The sequence below is a fragment of the Acanthochromis polyacanthus genome, chromosome 20 (assembly GCF_021347895.1).
Source record: "Acanthochromis polyacanthus isolate Apoly-LR-REF ecotype Palm Island chromosome 20, KAUST_Apoly_ChrSc, whole genome shotgun sequence".
Taxonomy (NCBI): Eukaryota; Metazoa; Chordata; class Actinopteri; family Pomacentridae; genus Acanthochromis; species Acanthochromis polyacanthus.
In genome coordinates this window covers 29,812,850-29,832,410 of record NC_067132.1, presented here as the reverse complement: position 1 = coordinate 29,832,410, position 19,561 = coordinate 29,812,850, and the positions used below count along the sequence as shown (strand labels likewise).

At 37.8% G+C, this 19,561-nt stretch overlaps 1 protein-coding gene across 4 annotated transcripts in view; it reads right to left on the bottom strand.

The window, feature by feature from the left end:
* The window catches only part of pld1b (phospholipase D1b), a 46,827-nt gene that overhangs the window by 10,663 nt on the left and 16,603 nt on the right, over nt 1-19,561 (bottom strand). For 3 of the 4 annotated variants that reach the window (XM_022204588.2, XM_051940115.1, XM_022204589.2), the window contains exons 2-20: nt 17,123-17,293; nt 15,888-16,051; nt 14,374-14,516; nt 14,173-14,284; nt 14,008-14,073; nt 13,115-13,173; nt 12,675-12,767; nt 11,632-11,784; nt 11,396-11,545; nt 9,719-9,802; nt 7,847-7,928; nt 6,342-6,452; nt 6,078-6,260; nt 5,039-5,258; nt 2,491-2,619; nt 2,292-2,410; nt 1,070-1,183; nt 679-789; nt 141-229 (exon numbers count right to left, since the gene is read on the bottom strand). In XM_022204588.2, coding sequence (XP_022060280.1) covers nt 141-229; nt 679-789; nt 1,070-1,183; nt 2,292-2,410; nt 2,491-2,619; nt 5,039-5,258; nt 6,078-6,260; nt 6,342-6,452; nt 7,847-7,928; nt 9,719-9,802; nt 11,396-11,545; nt 11,632-11,784; nt 12,675-12,767; nt 13,115-13,173; nt 14,008-14,073; nt 14,173-14,284; nt 14,374-14,516; nt 15,888-16,051; nt 17,123-17,261 — 2,321 coding nt within the window. In that variant the 5' untranslated portion in view covers nt 17,262-17,293. Of the gene's footprint in view, nt 1-140; nt 230-678; nt 790-1,069; nt 1,184-2,291; nt 2,411-2,490; nt 2,620-3,451; nt 3,542-5,038; nt 5,259-6,077; nt 6,261-6,341; nt 6,453-7,846; nt 7,929-9,718; nt 9,803-11,395; nt 11,546-11,631; nt 11,785-12,674; nt 12,768-13,114; nt 13,174-14,007; nt 14,074-14,172; nt 14,285-14,373; nt 14,517-15,887; nt 16,052-17,122; nt 17,294-19,561 lie in introns of all 4 variants that reach the window. The other variant, XM_051940116.1, reaches the window with a different exon arrangement.

Below are 19,561 nucleotides of genomic sequence, written 5' to 3'. Positions count from 1 at the left end.
CACAAGAGCATGTTAGATTTGTTAAAGCGCTAGCGTGGCTGCCTCACCTTGTAAATGATTTCAAGGTGAGGCAGCCACGCAAGTGCTTACAAACATGTGTGTTGATGTAGTTTAATACCCGATATGTGTGTGTGTTTTACCTGTACGCTTTGATGATGCGCTCCGCAATCGTGTCTCCGATCTTGTTGAAAACGTGTTTGTTGTCGGCACAGCTGATGAAGAACTGATTCTGAAAAACAAACAAACAAACATCAATGTTCCAGAGATGTTTGTGTTATTTATCACTTTATAAACCCTGAATACGAAGTCAGAAATATAACGAAGTAGGAATGTTCCGATCCAGGCCGTTTAATATTTTGCTTCTGCTGATACCAGATACCAGTTTTAGTTACTACACATTTTGAGTATTGCTGGTTAGCTGTAGTACCAGGTTGCACCATCAGGTGGAGCCTCTTACAGTTTCATGCTGTAGTAACATTAATGACCTCTGGCTAATGTTCATGTGTTTAAAACAAGCAAAGAGTGAGTACAACATTACAGCAAGTTGTAGAAAGAATTGTAGTAGTTTAGCTAATAAGGGAGCACCATGACAGAGACTTTTGCGATGCTTTATGACCTCCAGCTAATGTTCACATCTTTAAGACAACCTCTGATTTGTAAAAAACAACAATGAAGTACCTCTATGTAGATGAAGTGCTGGCTGTTCTGGATGGCGTGGACGTAGGCGTTGTGGATGGACTCCTCGTGGTATTTGATGCCAGCCGACCAATCAGAGGCCGAGCGCAGGATCTGAAAGAAGAAACTGTTACTGATGCCAACTGAAAATTCAGTTTAAATTCATTTCTTGCTCAATTTAAATGACTTCTATTTGATTTTGAACGGCTCCAACTTGAATCATTGTACAAGAAAACTAAATCTGAACATATATGTTGTATTCAGAATTAGTAACACATGGAAAAATGTTGGTTTGCAAAATAAATAACCAAATAAATTCTACTTTTTTGAGCAGAAAACACCCAGAAGCTGTTTGGAATCGAGGAGTTTAACCTAAACTGAGTGAAGCACCGACCTGGACCTTGGTGGAGATGGAGTCTGGGACTTGGTATCGCTGCTCTGTGGCGCTGGTGTGGGATTTAGGAAGCAGGTATGGAAATGACAGCGAGCGGTACTTTGGCTTCACGAGCTACAGGAGAAACACAAGATATGCAATTTTGCAACACTTGAAGAGACGTCGCTGTGATTGTGAATCGTACATATAACATATCAGTCAATGCAGATTCAGTTTTTGTCTTCTGTTCCCTCTTTAAAAACCTAGAATAAAGACAATAAATAGCTGTACTTATATGTCTGTAAACAGTTTTAAGAATTAAAACAGGTAATGATTTATGTTGTACGTTTGTTACCTTGAAATTTCCATTTATTTCACAGTTTACTGCTTCAGTTTGGTAGTTTAGTGTCTCATTTCTGTGATTTTGTGTCTCATTTTGGACATTTTATGTTTCATCTATGTCTTTTTGTGTCTTGTTTTGGTAATTTTTGTGTCTTGTTTTGGTCATTTAGTCTTATATTTATGTTTTTCCATTGGTGTTTATGTTGTATTGCGTCTTGTTTTGGTCTTGTTCATGTCATTTATTGTCCAATTTTTGTCACTTCATGTTTTATTTAGGTTTTTTTTGTGCCTTGTTTCTGTCAAATAATAAGTTATTTATCCCTCGTCTCGTCTATGTCATTCTGTGTCCCATTTTGGTCATTTAGTTGTGTCTTTTTTTGTTTTGTGTTTTGTCCTTTTTGTCTAGTTTTGGTAAATTTGTGTCTCGTTTATGCCATTTAATGGTTAATTCATATCAATTTGTGTCTTGTTTTCGTAATTCTGTGTCTCATTTTCATCTTTTTTGCCTCGTTTTGGTCACTTACTGTCTTGTTTATGTCATTTTGTGTCTCGTTTTGGTCATTTAGTGTCTCAGTTACATCAGTTTGTGTTTTGTTTGTCATTTTGCATTTTATTTAGGCTTTTTTTGGGTCTTGTTCATGTCCCATTTATGTCATTTTGAGTCTTGTTTTGGCCACTCTGTCTCCTCTACATTGACTCACATCTTGTTCAGGTCATTTTGTGTCTTGTGAAATAGTTGCGGAAATAACAAAGCAACACTTGCTTCTGATTCTAAAATATACACATTTTTATCTTTCAGAAATTTAAATGACGTTTCCACCAGATAAGCAGCGTTTTGTTTAATTTTCTCAAACTTCTTCTGGGATTAAACTTGATATTTTCTGGTATAAATGTTATAAACCTTAGTGAAGTTCCACCGCTGGATGAAGTGTCTCGCCACATCTCGAGCTGCTTTCCCGTGAACCACTGAGGCGATGTCGTGCCAAGGCATTCTGGGAGTCGTATGCCGGTCTATGAAGTCTGAAACGGCAGGAGCAGTAAACGTGAAGAAAAGAAGAAGGAGAAGCAGAAGAAGAAGAAGAGGTCAGTGACGTTCTCACCATCGAAGGGTTTGTCCAGCTGGATCCAGTCCTTGTGGACGAAGTTGCAGTAATCCTTCCCGTGCCAGAAGCGAGTGTTTCCAAACAGCTCTCCGACTCCGGTGTGAAGACTTCTCACTGAGCCGCTTCCTGGAAAACACATGGAACGATTTTAACATTATTCACTATTAAAACAATGAACATCTGCATCTAGACAGCACTCTGAAGGAAACAAAGCTGGAGGAAGAAAAAGAGCAAAGAGAAGCAGCAAACAAACAAACAAACTCTGATCCAAACTCACCTTAATGGACTGCAATCGGTTTACTCACCTGTTTAAACCAGCATGCGTTTAAAATATGAAGCTCACACGCTTTCATCAACCAGAAATGATGTAAAAAAAAAAAAGCAACAAATGTTTTTGCATTTCTGATTCGGTTTGGTTGCAGCTGTTTGCTAATAAAACCTGAAGCGTAACTTAAATTTAAGATTTTGATTCCCCTCATCGAACTATTTAACACGAAAGCAACTTTTTCTTTTTTTTTAAATTGGACAACTTAAAAACTCACAAATGTTCATAAATAAAGTAATTGGGTCCAAAATACCTAAAAATTCCATTTAGATAAAGTGGAAATACTGTGTGGAACAACCTCTAGATTTGTGTTTTTGCAAATACATTTTATACAATATAAAAATACCATTTATTCAACAGTAAAAACTAATTCTTCTAATTCAAAATAGGATGTTGCTTGAACATAATTTCATTAGAAGTTGTCCGAACTGAAAATAATTGACTTTAACTCTTTTTTTGTTGAGCCCAAACATTAATTTTTAGAACATAAAGTCTGCCTCAGAAATAAAGGTAATATCAGCCTTCGACACCGAACCAAAGGCCAGAGACAGTGGAGGTACAAACCACAGCAAAGCACTCTGGGAAACAGGAAGTGAGCAACCTTCCTGCTTCCTGTCCGGCAGCCCGACTCACCAGCCTGGTACTGACTGAGCGGAGCCGCCTTTAGCTCCACCAGCCTGGAGGGGATCAGAGTCTGGTGGCTGCTGATGCTGTTTGACCAACCTGGACATTAGAAAATACCAGCGATGGACGACAAACGTCACAAACGACAAGCAGCAGAGGAGACGACGCCAGCAGAATCAAGATTTTCCTCTCAAAATCTTGGCCTCATGTTAAGAACCACTAAACTGAACCATATTAACCTGCAGTAACTTCAAATAAAGGAATAACATGCATCATATTATATTTAGCTTTGTGTTTTTGGGTGTTAAATGTTGTGATTGTGTTAAAATAATCTTCATTTAATGAGGATATTTAAAGCACAAACAGTAACAGTAAAAAACAGCATCATCGGCGTAACGATGCACATTACAATCATATATATATATAGAAGACAGTGTGATCTGTATAAAAATGAACAACACAGGCTCCAGGGTTGAGCCTTGTGGGACAACTTTTTTAATTCCCTGAAATTCTGATTCAATATTTCCACCAGTTCCACTCTGCTGTCTGTCACTGGAAGAGCAAAGTGTGACATGAATAACACCTCTTAGCAGGAGTCATTTATTAAGGTAAAAACATTGCTAAGACGACTTTAGTCTTTCAGTAATGCTTATTTTTAACTATTTTCCGACTTAAAGATGCCTGATAAATATTCAGAGGCATTAATACTATCTGTTTCCTGCAGATTAAAATGATTACAGGGCTCCAGAAGAGGACATTTTTTAAAAATTATTTGCCCTTGAAAATGCAACAAAAGTGAAATAATTTCAAACAAATGTGGCACTGGAGCCCCAGAAGGTTTATCCAAGTGTATATATATATATATGTGGATGTGTCCATATTTCCTACTAAAAACTCAGACTTTGTTTGACATTTCATCAACTTTCGGGGACTCTAACATCAGTATAAATGAAAATTTGCAAGAAAGACAAGCAAGTTTTCGCTAAAAAACAGTGTTAAAGGGCTGTAGAGATGCAGCCGATGCACGTGTTTTAAATATCACCAAAATCCAGAACTAAGAAAAAAATTGCTTCAATAAGTGTTTTTCTACTATGTAAATAAAAGTAATTTTTGTCTTAATTTAGCTTGGCCACAATATTAAAATGTCTGCTTCATACTGATCCAAATTCCCAGATATTTGTACTGCATGACTTCTTCAACATTTAACAGCAAAATAAGCAGTATGTACACTGCAGTAAAAGGCAGCATCGTAAGCATAAAGATGTATATTTCAACCAGGTACATAGATGACCGTGCCATCTGTTGAAAAAAAGAACAACACAGGCTCCAGCTAAGACAAACATAAACTTTATAGAAAAGAACTTATAGAAAAGTTCCCTTAAGTGTTTTGTACAAAGCAATTTTTGTCTTAATTTAGTACCCAGCTTAGATCCAAATTCCCAGATATTTCAATATTTGTGCCAGACATAGTAGAGATATAAGATTATGGAGAAGATCTATTTTTTGCTGTCACACATCGCCACACAAGCTTAAATTACCCTGAATTCAGAGTACAACACAGTACAAATGAAATGTATTTATGTGCGTTTGACTCACTCTCGTCCTCCTCCAGGTCGCTGTCGCTGTCGGCATGGGCCAGTCCATGTTTCTGCAGGTGTCTCCTGATGCTGAACCTAGTCCTCTTCATCCTCCCCTGACCCTTAAGCTTGGGCTGGTCCGTCGAGTCCGTCACCGTGAAGATGCCCTTCCCGTTGCTCTGGGAGGCGGCGCCGCTGCCGTTAGCCGAGGCAGTCGTGCTGGAGGAAGCAGCTGCAGCCTGAAAATCAGGTTTAGGATTTATTGTTAATATATTTACATATTTGTGTTGCTGTATACACTTCTTTAGAACTAATGTACAATAAAAAGTGTGGTTAGTGAATGTGTCTCAGTGATTGTAGTCTAAAGACTCCTGGATCTGGAAGGTCCAGTCTCTGGTGGATCAGAACTCCTGGATAGAACTACACCATGAAGACTAAAGAACTCCAAGAAACTCTGAGAAAAGGTTGTTGAAAAGCATCAGTCTGGACAATACAAGAACATTTTCAAGTTCCTGAAGATCTCCTGGAGTCCAGTTAAATCCATCATTAAGAAATGGAAGAAAGATGGAACATGAATAAATCTGACTAGAGCAGGACGTCCTCAGACCTGAGAGACTAGAGAGGGAGGCCACCAAGACTCCTAAGACTTCAATAAAAGAGTTCCAGCTTCAGCAGCTGAGATGTTAGAGACTGTTCATCCAACAACTGTTGTCTTTTCTTCATCAGTCAAAGCTTTATGGAGATAAAGAGAAAGACTCTGATGGAAAAAGTACCAATTAAATGTGGACTAGAGTTCACCAGAAGACATGTGGAGACTCTGAAGACACCTGGAAGAAGGTTGTTTGGTCTGAGGAGACCAGGATGGAGCTTTATGGTCATCAGATTAGATGTTATGTTTGGCCAAACACTGCACATCATCACAAACACACTATCCCCACTGTGAAGCATGGTGGTGGCAGTATTATGTCGGTAAATACTTGTAGGTATTGTACTCCTGATTTTTTTGTACTTATCACACTCTACATGTTGGGAATAAAAATAACAACAAACAACAAGACCTGCTCCAGGTGAGACAGCGTCACACTCCCAACATCCGTCAGTCGGTGCTCCTTGTCATCCCAGCGACCGTACGCCAGGTCGATCCCGCCCACGAAGGCTACAGATTGATCGATGACGATGATCTTCTCGTGGTGAGCCCACAGGTACACAGCGGAGGAGACGTGGTCTGGATGACGCATCACCTAGTTACCAAAAAAATAGACAAGAATTCAGAAAAGGAGTGAATGAAAACCTTCAGAAAAGCTTCCCGAATCGAGACTCACTTTGATGTTGGGGTGAAGGTGCAGCAGCGTCCTCTTGCTGTATCCGGAGTTGATGCCCAGAGCCAACTCCACCTCCTTGTACAGCATCACAAAGACACGCACTCCTTGTTGCTGCAGAGATGACAACACAACAATTCAACTAAAGGAGCCAGTCTGTCAATTTAGACAGAATTCAAGAAATATGCTGCTGCACAAACTCGGATTTTGCTCACTTACTTGCTTTTAGGACCAAAACTAAAACCTTGGAATTTCTGCGGTTTCACTGATCTGAGGAGCCATTTTAAGAGTTGAATACCTCCATAAATATAAGTCCTACAGGCATGAAATTTGGTAAGGACACAGGCAGAACTGTTTCCTGAAGATTGAAATGATTGCATGACTTTAGACGAACACAAATTTTGAATTAGTTGCCCTTGAAAATGGAAAATAGTGCAATAATTTCAAACAAATGTGGCATTGGAGCCCCAGAAGGTTCCTCTAAGTGTATATATACTACCTTTCAAAAGTTTGGGGTCACCTAGACAGTTTCATGTTTTCCATGAAAACACACTTTTATCCATGTGCTAACATAACTACACAAGGGTTTTCTAATCATCAATGAGCCTTACAACACCATTAGCTAACACAATGTAGCATTAGAACACAGGAGTGATGGTTGCTGGAAATGTTCCTCTGTACCCCTATGGAGATATTCCATTAAAAATCAGCCGTTTACAGCTAGAATAGTCATTTGCCACCTAAACAATGCCTAGACTGGATTTGTGATTCATTTAATTCTACCTTCATTCAAAAAAAATGTTTTTCTTTCAAAATAAGGACATTTCTAAGTGGCCCCAAACTTTTGAACGGTAGTGTATATGGATGCGTCCATATTTCCTATTAAAAATTCAGACTTTGTCTGACATTTCATCAACTTTTGACACCACTAACATCAGTATGAAGTAATCTGTGGCAAGTATGAAAAGCATTTATTTAGCTAAAGACTGTTAAAGGGCTTTGGAGTTATATAATGACAATAGCTGATGCACATGTATAAAATACCAACAAAATCTAGTGTTTCTCTGCAACACAAAAGTATTTTTGTCTTAATTTAGTCTCCAGCTTTGACAGATTATTGAAATTTAATTGGCTTCTTGTTAATCCAAATTTGTAGATATTTGTACTACATGACTACTTCAATATTTGTTCAACACATAGTAGAGATACAAGATTACCTTAAAAATATCTTTGGTTCAGGAGAAGATTGTGAATTTTGTGCAACTTTAAAAAAAAGAAAGCTGAAGGGATTCAAGACCAGAATAAACAATATTTACACTACAGCAAAAGACAGCATCATCGCGTGAAGCTGTATATTACAAACACATATATAGAAGACAGTATCATCTGTATAAAAAAATTAACTGCACAGGCTCCAGGATTGAGCCTTGTGGGACACCTTTTTCAATATTTTAAATTCTGATGTAATATTTCTACTAGTTACACACAACAGACTACACAACCCTCACCGCTTTGCGTTTGAGGATGCAGTCGAGACGCCATCTGTTTCCTTCGACCACCGGCCTCTTCAGGAAAATCTCTGGACTCAACCTGCGAAACAAAAAAACACGCTGAGATTGTTGTGTTTTTAATATTTTACTGTTTTCTCCTGAGATTCCACCACTCTGCTCAGTTTATCTTTGAATTAAATCCTTAAATCTAAGATTTTTTCTTTCCTTCCTTCCGTCATTCCGTGATTCCTTCTTACCTTTCTTCCTTACCTCATCTAAAAGCATTTTTAAAAAGGCCTTTCGTCAGACAGCAACCTGAACTCGAATACATTTTTCCCCAGTACTTCACTATTAAAGTGAAACGCAGTATTTTTCTAGCATTTCTGGTATTTCTTGCAGTACTACAGACAGTAAATCACACAAACACTTTGCTGTGTGTTTGTGTGTAACGGTGATCTGAGCCTCAGAGAGTAACTGATCAGTTTGACCAGAAAACCTCCTGCAGAGGTGACCGCCCAGTGCACTCACAGACACACAACACCACTACACAACTACACCACTACACAACACAACCACTCACAGACACACACCACTACGCTACACAACACAACCACCCACAGACACACAACACCATTACAAAACTACGCAACAACTCACAGACAGACAACACCACTACACAACACAACCACTACACAACACAACCACTCACAGACACACACCACTACGCTACACAACACAACCACCCACAGACACACACCACTACGCTACACAACACAACCACCCACAGACACACAACACCATTACAAAACTACACAACAACTCACAGACAGACAACACCACTACACAACTACACCACTACACAACACAACCACTCACAGACACACAACACCACTACACAACACAACCACAACACAACCACTCACAGACACACAACACCACTATACTACACAACCACTCAGACACACAACACCACGACACAACACAACCACTCACAGACACACAACACCACTACACAACTACACGAAACAACTACACAACTCACAGACACACAACACCACTACACAACTACACCACTACATGACACAACCACTCACAGACACACAACACCACTACACAACTACACAACACAACCACTCAGACACACAACACCACTACACAACCACTCACAGACACACATCACTACACAACTACACAACACAACCACTCACAGACACACAACACCACTACACAATTGCACAGCCATGTGCACCCACTGCACTCTTAAACACACACGGACAAAATACGGCACATGCAACACAATCCTCCATGTGAACTCATTGCTCTCAAACACAACATGTGACCCAAACACATAACATGCAACAAAAACACACAACACAAACAGACTACACAAACACGCAAGAATAGACTACATGAACACACAACACAAACATATTACATACAACACAAACATACAATACAAACGCACAACAGATGACAAAAACACAGAACAACAGACAATAAAACACAACAGTGCTTGACACAAACAAACAACACATGGCACGAACTTACAACAGCACACAACACATACACATAACAACAGACTATACAATGCACAACAAAAACACACAACACACGACACAAACACACACATAACAGACTATACAAACGCACAACAACACACAATACAAAATACAACATACAAAACAAATACACAACAAAAATACAAACACACAACACAAAAAACAGACAACTCAAACACACAACACAAATATAAAAACACAACAAAAACACAATAGACAACACGAACGCACAACAACACATGAGAAACAACAACAGACAAAACAAACACACAAAACACAACACAAACACATAACAATGCACAACACAAACACACAACACCAGAACACTGACCACCAGTCTGTGATGAAGATTTCCTCCTTGGCCTCCTCCAGAGCGTCGGCTACGTCCTCCATGTACGTTTTTCCGTTCACGTACCTGCAGCACAGACAGACACACAAAACTTTAGCTTTAGCATTTAGCCTTTAGCTTTAGCCGTTAGCCGCTAGCTAACACGTGCAAAAGGACACCGTGTCCGTTTGTAGAGAAATAATAGAAAAAGAGTTAATAAAAGCTGGTATCTGTGTTTTATTTTGTATTTTTCACTCGAGTCACATGCAGTGTTCTTCAAAAATAAGAGAGAGGATGTTTTTGCCACTTATTTAAGGATTTTTCTTCTTTCTGCTTGTTCTCTACTTAAAACTATGAAAATGTGCAGCCTGGATCCAGCTCCTCCTGCAGACAGGATAGTGTTGCCCGGCAGGAGGACAGGTGATGAGCAGGTGAGGCTCACTTTCCCTCCCTTTGTGTCGGGTTACTCCAGCGAGACACACACTTCTCTGATTGTACATTTGCGAGGACCCTCAGAGACGAGGAATACCGACTTTCATGGACCTCAAACGTCTCTGTGAAACGGCAAAAAGACCTAACCTGAACCTTTAAACAACCCTCTGGACGTCCATCATCATCGTCCACAGACGTCTAAAACCCAAAGAGGACCTCACAAAGACACAAGTCCTCATGAAGACTCGGTGACCTGCAGGGAGTTGGACCGAGTCTCATCTAGACTTCTTGTGGATTTCACCTGTGGTGCGTTCAAATGCTGCTGTACAGACTGAAGAACACGGACAAACATATGTGCTGCTAGAAACAGTTGAATTTCAGTTGACTAACTTGGATAGTTGTTCTATCAAGTTAAATTTGAATCACATAACTTAAAATTGAATTATTAGGTTGAAACTGAATTTAGTTTCTCTGAGATTGTATTCGATACTCACTGAACATTTAATTCAAATAAAAATTTTGCTGATTTGAATCATTTACACTTGGAATTTTTTTGATCAAACTGAATATTTGTACTAAAAATGAGTTTTAATCACAACTGAAACTGACTTTATTAGATTGAAATTGAATTCAGTTTCTCTGAATTTAATAATTTTTACAATTGAAACTGAATTGCTCAAATTTAACATTTGTACTAAAATGAATTTGAATCACATCTTGACATTGAATTCATTAGATTGGAGTTAAATTCAGTTCCTCTGCAATTGACTGATACTTTTTCCACAATTTGTGAGCAACTTTTTGGGTTTTCCTCATTGTTGACAGTTTTTTAGAAATATGGGGGAATTTTCATAAAATTTTTGACAGCATTCATGTCATTTTGAGTCATTTTTGATGGATTATAAACACATTTGAGTTCTGTTTAGGGCTGCAACACATCAGCTTTCCATCCATCAAGTGTCACAGTCTAAAGACCAAAAAACGTGGACACATTTCAGGACATTTTAGATCCTTTTCATGTAATTTTGGACATTTTGTTGAGTAATTTTCAACAGTTTTCCATGATTTTGGACAATCTGCAATTCTTTTAATTAATCCAGACTGTATTTTTGCTGAATTTGAACAATTTGTGCTATTACAACCAATCTTTCCACCTCTACAACATCTGCTTCAGCCACCAAAAAGCAAAGCAAGCCTGCATAAAAGATGAACGTTAAGGTTAAAGTGTGGGCTGGTTGCCGTGGTTACCATTTGGCCGGGATGTTCACTTCCTCCCTGGCGAAGGATCCGAAGCGGTGGTCTTTGAGGAAGGCCGAGCCGTGCTTCTGGACGAAGCCTTCGATGGCCTGACCCCACCAGCGGGCATGTCTGTAGCTGCTGCACTTCAGCACCAGCGACCTGAATGCAAATAGACAAAAAACATAAATATATGTTAAAGGTGACCTGAAACTGAGCAGCCATCTTTAATGCCACACATGTCAGACCTGCTGAGGCTGTCAACGCGGACGCCGTGTTTGGTTTCCGTGTCTTTGGAGTCCATCTTGATGCTGAACTCTTTGTCGAACAGCATCACAAAGGAGATGGCACCGGAGTCGGGCTTCATGTAGAGCAGGAACGAGTCCTTCACCACCAGCCAGCTGCATGGAAATGAAGCACTAATTTAATATTCAAATTCCAAAGATGGGCTGTTCTCCTGAGGAGATTCAGCTTTAAATCATGGTGGATGCATGTACACCCCCTGTCAAAAGTTTTGACACATTTTCTCATTCAAATAAATTAGAACCCGTCTCAAAACTTTTGACAGGCGGTGTATAAAGTATATAAAGCATCCTGGGTGAGTTTACAGCAAATAGGAGACAGAATTTTACAGATACTTTGGTTCTCAAATCAAATCCACTCAAGAAAACGTTACATTATGATGCTAATTAACAGAGTAATAAAATCCAAGCTTAATGAACATAAAGTTTTTCAAGACTTATTTCAAAGGGATGTAGCTATTGTAATTGTTGATTATTTTCATGATTAATTGATTAGTTGTTAGGTCTATAAAATGGTTTTGAAGTCATTAAATATAGTAACTCCAAGGTATTCTCGGTTCTTGGCTACCATAGTAATCACTTTTTGCAGTGAAAAATTATGTTGTTTCTTAAATTGTGTTTTATTTCTTTTGACTAAAACTAAGAAAAATCTAAATATTATTCAAATAAATCAACAACTACTCAAACATCTTTCTTCAGTGTGATTTCCAGGCTTCCTTGACTTTAGATACAAGTTTAACTGCTACTTTTTGTTTTTGATCGATTACAAACGAACTTGTTACTCAAAACGCACATTCAAACTGATATAATTCCCTACAAAAAGCTCTACACAATCTACTGTTGACACTTCTGGTAAATAAAGCGTTGCATCGTCTGCATAGAGGAGAAGGTCAATCGGCGAAGATTAAAAACTACAAATGGTTTCAACCTTTAAAGAAAAAATCCTCTCGGTGTCTGATCAGGGTTGGATTCTGTCGGTGTTTGCTCACCGTTTGGACCAGCGGTAGCACATTTTGCTGCGACCACAGCAGTTCAACCCGGGGATCCGATGACCGCCGGATCGCTTCAGCACCATTCCTTCTCTGAAAGACAATAAAGCTTCTAATCCTACAGAGAAATGCTCGTTTTTGACTACATGTATGATGAAAAATGTGTTCTTTTACACACAAAGACAGCATATTTTGCCCTTTAACTAGCATAGGCCACATTTTCTAAACATAAATGCTGAATAATGGGTGAAAGCTTCCATCTTTGTGCTGCAATTGCAGATTTTTTGATATCAATATGTTGCAAACATTCACTTTTTACATAAATGTAGTATGTTAACAAAGTCAGTAGCTTAAAATATGACAAATCTGTTCTTAGACTAAATAGTATTATGATATAATACTGAAGCCTGAACAGTTGACATTTAGGATGTTTTTCTTACAAGCCTTTTGGTCCCAGGTCGTGGACAAAGGACAGCTGACTAGCATCAATGAACTCCATCTGAAAAACAACAAAAATAGCGTTTTTTAAACAAAACTAAATGTGAATCCTACAACCTCAAACTTCTGCTAGCTTCCATTTCTTTTGGTGTGTGTAGATGCCAGCTTCCACAGCAGGTTTCCTTTAAAAAAAACAGTTAACCTAAACTGAAGGCAGAATAGCCTGGCATGTGTTTTGTTAGATAAAAAAGTCAATTTTGCGTAGCAGAGTATAAAAATGCAAGGAATTACAAAGCTATTTTCAGAACATCCTGGTCTCTTTTTAGAATTCTCCGGGATTTCCAGGATGTTGGGAAATCCTGCAAAACCCTTTAGAGCCCTTTTGATGTATTTAGCTAGTTAAGGGGCACCATGACTTTTGGAATATTGTAATATAAATGAACGGACCATTGCTATTTTTTTAAGAAAAGCATTTGAACTTACAAACCCCTACAATTCAAAGTAAAATTTTAAGTTTTTATCTTTAATAGCTCCTGAGGTTTTGACGTTCAAACATAAATTAAAACTTTGACAATTTTAAGTAGCTAAGGGGCACCATGACAAAGTCTTCTGTGACACTTAATGACTTTTATTCTAATTAAATCGAACCTGTGTTCATTTTTTCAAGGAAAAACAATCTAAGTTTCAAAACTAGTTTGAAATGATGAGAAAAAAACTGAACATTTCAGGCTTTCATCTTAAATAATTCCTGAGACGCTGTCGTTTAAACAGCCCCACGTTGCAATTTGAGAAAAAAATGCTCCTGAAAGTGACTCAAAGGGGAATTTTATTAAAAAGTTTATGACGAAACCTGCTGATGATTTGAGATGATAGAACCCTAAAACGTCCTCCTCACCGTAGCGTGGTAGTTCCGGTACATCGGCATCTTTAGCAGCTTATTCAAGTAATCTTCTAGTTGTCTCTGGAACAAACATTAGAGAAACATAGGGTACAAATTCCAATGTGTAATATATAATTTCAGTACAGTAAAATCAGATATTGGACATGAAATCGGACATACTCTCCGGCTGGAAACCTGCTCTTCTCGGCCCAGCTCATCTCCTCCTCCTCTGGGGAGGTTCGGCATCTGTCTCACCTCACTCCTGGCCACCGTCTGCCTCTTCACCGTGTGGCTGAGCAAAGAAATTACAAAAAAAGATCAATTTTAGCAGCTTTCTGAAGCCAAAACAGAAGAGAAAACGTGAGCAGTGGTTGGTTTTACCTTCGCGACGGCAGCGGCAGCCTCATGAAGGTCTTGTAGGTCCTCAGCTCTCGATGAAGCTCCATGAAGTGTTTCTCCTTCCTCTTCACCAGCCACGTAAACTCCCCGTGCTTCATCTCGATTTTATACACAGCGGGCATCGACTGCACACACAAGAAACTAAAATTATTCAAATCCAAATAAATCAAGTGAGCTGGTAATAGTTGTCTTGTGTTGCCTCTTTGTCTGTTTAAAGCAGTTGAAACCACCATATTCAGGATATATTCCATCAGATCCAATTGTCTAACTACTAAATATTACTAAACATGTTAAAATTTCACATAACTTTGGGAAAAAATTTCATTTTCCTTCTTGCTAGACGTTAGCCGTGAAAATACACTTCATACCATTGAAACGTTATGCTAATTTAAAAAGAATCAACATTACACCATTTATCAAAGCAAGAAACGATAAAAACAAAAAGAATCATCAGATGTTTAAACTTTCGAATATCCTTAAAAACATTGAGCCCTGATGTTTATCATTATCAATTTTATTTTCGTTCATCCGTGCTCAAAGATCAGACTTTTCTGAACATAATTCAACCCACCCTTAATCAGAGACTGTTTGATCTAATTGTCTAATATTGTAGATTCTAAATCAATGACATTGCTAGAAATAACACTGAGGAATTCAGTTTTTTAATCTTTAATAGTTCCTGAGATATTGTCGTTCGAACAAAGCCAAAAATTTTGACGATTTTAGCTAGCTAAGGGGCACCATGACAAAGTCTTTTGTGACACTTAAAGACTTGCATGAATGAGTGAACTTTTGTTGTTCTTTTAAGAAAATAATTCTGTTTCAAGTTACAAAACCCTTCCAAAATCTCAGATTTTTTTTATGAAATAGTTTCTGAGTCATTTTTGTTTGAACATAGCCCATAATTTTGACAAGTTTAGCAAGTTAAGGGGCACCATGACGCAGTCTTTGGCAACGCTTAATGACTTTTAGGAAAACTGCATGATAAATGAGTGAACCGTTAGTATTTTTTGAAGAAAATCATTCCATTTGAAGTTACAACAGCCCTACATTTCAGGTTTTTATCTTTAATAGTCCCTGTGCTACTGCCGTTTACACAGCGAGTTAAGGGGCACCATGACTACGTCTTCCATGACACTTAATGGCTTTTGGAAAATTGTTGTAGAAATGAATCGAACATGTATTAATATTTCGAAGAAAAAAATCATTCCAAGTTACAAAACCAGTTTGACATGATGGTAAAAAACTGTGAACATTTCAGACTTTTATCTTGTACAGTTCCTGAGTTATGGTCGTTGGCATTGTACTAAAAAGTTTGTGACGATGTTCGGTAAGTTAGGTAGATAAGTTCAAACCAAATCAAAAATAACTGAGCAAAAGCATCCTGATGATTTGAGATGATAGAACCCTAAAATGTGCTCTAAACTGTCCAATTCTTCCTTTTAACCTCTGATTATGCGGTCCAGGTCTGTAAGGTTGAAAAACCAGAGCGTCACCTTGTTGACGCTCCTCTGGGTGGTGACGTTGAATCGGTCCTGAGCCGAGGTGAATCGCTCCACCTCCAGGATTTTGGCGGTGATCGGAGAGGACAGGAAGACTTTGGCCTCGGACTCCTTGAAACCCACCGTGTGGTAAATCGCACTAAAAGGCAAACGCTCCTCTGGAGGGAAAATATACACAGTTTAAAAGTTTGTTAGTATGTCTCAAATCAGCACATTCTTACCACGTCTGCTTCACTATCTCTGATTTGTCTGATGTTTTTGTAACATAAAAATGGATATTTATAAAGATGTCTGTGAAGTTTTATCTTGATATAATGCATATGTTTCCCAATTAACCCACTTTCAGCACTTTTTTCCTCGCACATTGACATTTAAGGCCGTTTAAATGACAATATCTCAGGAGCTGCAAAAGATAAAATCCTGAAATTTACACTGTTTTTCTCAAACAAATGTAAGTTGAATGGCTTTCTTAGAAAAATGAACAATGGTTGACTCATTTATATTAAAATATTCCAAAAGTCATTAAGCATCACAAAAGTCTTTGTCATGGTGCCCCTTAACTAGCTAAACTCGCAAAAATTTTAGGCTATGTTTGAATGACAATATCTCAGGAACTATTAAAGATAAAAGCCTGATATTTTTCTAGTTAATTCTCATCATGTAATTAATTCAGAATCTGTAATACTGGACCAAATAATCTCCAATTATGAAAGAGCTGAAATTTGAAAAAATAATGAAAACTAAGCCGTCATGGAAAGTCTTAATTTTGAGTGCAAATTAACAAAAAATAACAACACAGAATTAAACTAGTGATACAGCTGCATGTCACAATAAAACAAAAGAAAACATGTAGAATACTTCAGAATATTTAATACTTGGTCACAAAATTGTTTTTAAAATTTATTTGCAGTAAATTTTCATAACTGATTGAGCAGGTTTGACAAGTTGTACCACAACAATGTAAATACAGTTTGATGGTCTGAACCGGGTTATTTTTTTAATATGTCCATATTTAGTTTTCTCCACAAACATAGCCTCTTGCAAAATGCAAAAAATGTGCTGAAAGTGGGCTGACGGGCAATTTTTTAAGAACTCTTTACTCGAAAACTACTTCATGTACTTCAATGTGAAAATTCACAGACATCATTTTAAATATCCAGACTTTGTGATAGTAAAGTTTGAAGTAAATGCGAAATGTCTGGTGAAGATTCGGGCTGTAAATGAGATACCTGGAGCCGCGGTGTCGGTCGTGTCGTACTCTCCATCCCCGAGGTCGAGCTCTCGGGTGTCCAGCTTCTCCATGATGCCCGTCATGTCGTTGGCCACCAGCTGCAGGGTGCTGGAGGTCGGCTCGGATTGGCCCAGCATGGTTAGCACTCAGTGTGGAGCCCCGGGCTCACCTGGAGGGACAGGTGAGGAGAGAGGTCACATTTAGGACATATACTTCCATCATCCTAATTCACAATCTAAACAGCCTTTTAACTGTAAACAGTCTGATCTGCATTGGGGTTTAAGAACCTTAAGATCTAGAAAACACAACTACTGCAAATATTTAGAAGAGAAAAACATCCATAGGTGCAAGAAATCCCACTTGGTTTGCAGAAGTAGTTCTGTACTGACTGATTTACTGGAAACTTGGTGCAGTTTTTTTAAAAAGCTGGTTTTGAGGCAGTTTGGTGAATTTAAGTTGAATTTTTGCTCTCTTTTAGCTCTGTTTTTGATCTCCACCACCTAATAATGGAAATATCAGGCTTTCTAGCAGAATTTTGTTCATAATTTCCCAGTTTTGAAAATGTAAAGACTCTGATCTAGTTTTAATAGCCTCAGTTTTAAATGTTCTATCATATTTATGAGCATCTAAACAACTATCATTACCGTTATTGAGGAAAATCTAACAACAATAATCCTGATGTTGACTTCGGTTGAACCCACGCTGCTGTGTTCTCATCACATTCACGTTTCTGGGTCAGTTTCTGTGAAAATCCCTGTAGTCAATCCTCTTCATTCATGAGCACAGACACTGTTTGACCTGTTATTTTTTTGTTTTTTCCTCGTCTCTCTCAGCAAACACCCACTCATTCAGACATTTATACCGAGGAGCGTGGTTAGAAAAGGCTTCCTGTGTTTCTAATCCAGATGTTTGGATTACTGATCGGAGGAAATAAAGACGGAAACGGATGAAAGATGAAGCCGGGAAAGAAAGGTGGAGGCAGGAGAGTTTTTAAGACGGATAAAGGGAATGAAACGAGGATAAAAGCAGGAAAGAAGAGTCTTGAGTCTTGATTCGTTGATTCGTCTTGATTCGTTGAGCTGATTTAATCACAGTAAAATAGAACAGTTTTACAGCCACACATTGTAAAAAAAAAAAAAAAAAAGACTCATAGTTTGTAAAAACACAGATTTTTGAGAATTTATGGAAATGAATTTTCTCTGTCATAATATTAAAAATTCTCCCTACTTTCCAGTCCACATTTTTTACTTTAAACAGCGGCAAAAAGCATTAAAATAATTATTTATAATTAAAAATGTGTAATTGTACGGTTTAATTCTGCAAAGAGAATGAATGACCAGACAGAAGTTACCTGTTTAGTTAAATTACAGTAAAAATACAGTTTAATGTCAATGATGTAGAGTCACAGAAACAATTATTGGATGTGTTTCTGTTTCACTTTGTATGAAATTATTTTAAAAAAAAATGTACAAACTACCTAAACTGTTCTTCATAATGAGCAAAATACCTCAAATTTAACTAAAAAGTGACAAAATCTTGCCCATATTTGACACAATTTGTCCAAAATGCCTCTAAAATTACTTGAAACTTTCCCAAAATTATTCAAATCTCCCCAAAATAACTTGAAAATGATCCAACATACTTGAAGTGATTTTATATTCAACTTAGAGCATCAGTATTATGGGATGGATAATTGGTACTCAGGATGTGTTTCTGTTTGTGATCAGTTTTTAGTTATTTTGGTCACTTTTCAGTTGATTCTAGACTCCTTTTTCGTCATTCCAGTGAATTTAGGCTCATTTAGCAGGTTCTCTGGTGCATTAATGTCACTATACAACCTTTAAAATCTTCAGCACTTTGTCCCTAACTACAGGATACCAGACGTTTGGTTTGAGCAGAAAGTTAAACTGTGGTTTTACTGTGGTTCGTCTACTCTCACTTCCTCCACCAAAAACAACCACAGAACACATAAAAGCTGCCGGATATCCAGGAAATCACACAGCGAGACGCAGAAAAAACAAACCTGCATAAAGTAACGTTTGGAGTCTGAGCAGCTTGGATCTAAAAATCTGGATAAAAAAGACTTTCAAAAAACCTGTCGTTGTTCAACAAAACACAATCTAACCACAAAGTTTATATAAAGACATCAGACGACAGCAAATAATCCAACAGATTTCACTTTTTCCAACATTTATCTCTGGTTAACTCCTAAACTTCACAGCATTTCAAGCATCTATTCATGTTGAAATCACTAATTCAGCTGCAAAAGCAAAACAGGGCTGAACTAGAAATCCTCACAACTTTTATCTGATGTAATTACTAGTAATATTATGTCCAGAAAAATGATCAAAATAAAGTTCACAACTACAATGTTAATTTAAAAGAAAATGTTAATTTTAGTTTTCACATTAAAGTTCGCTTAAACAATGTTTAGATT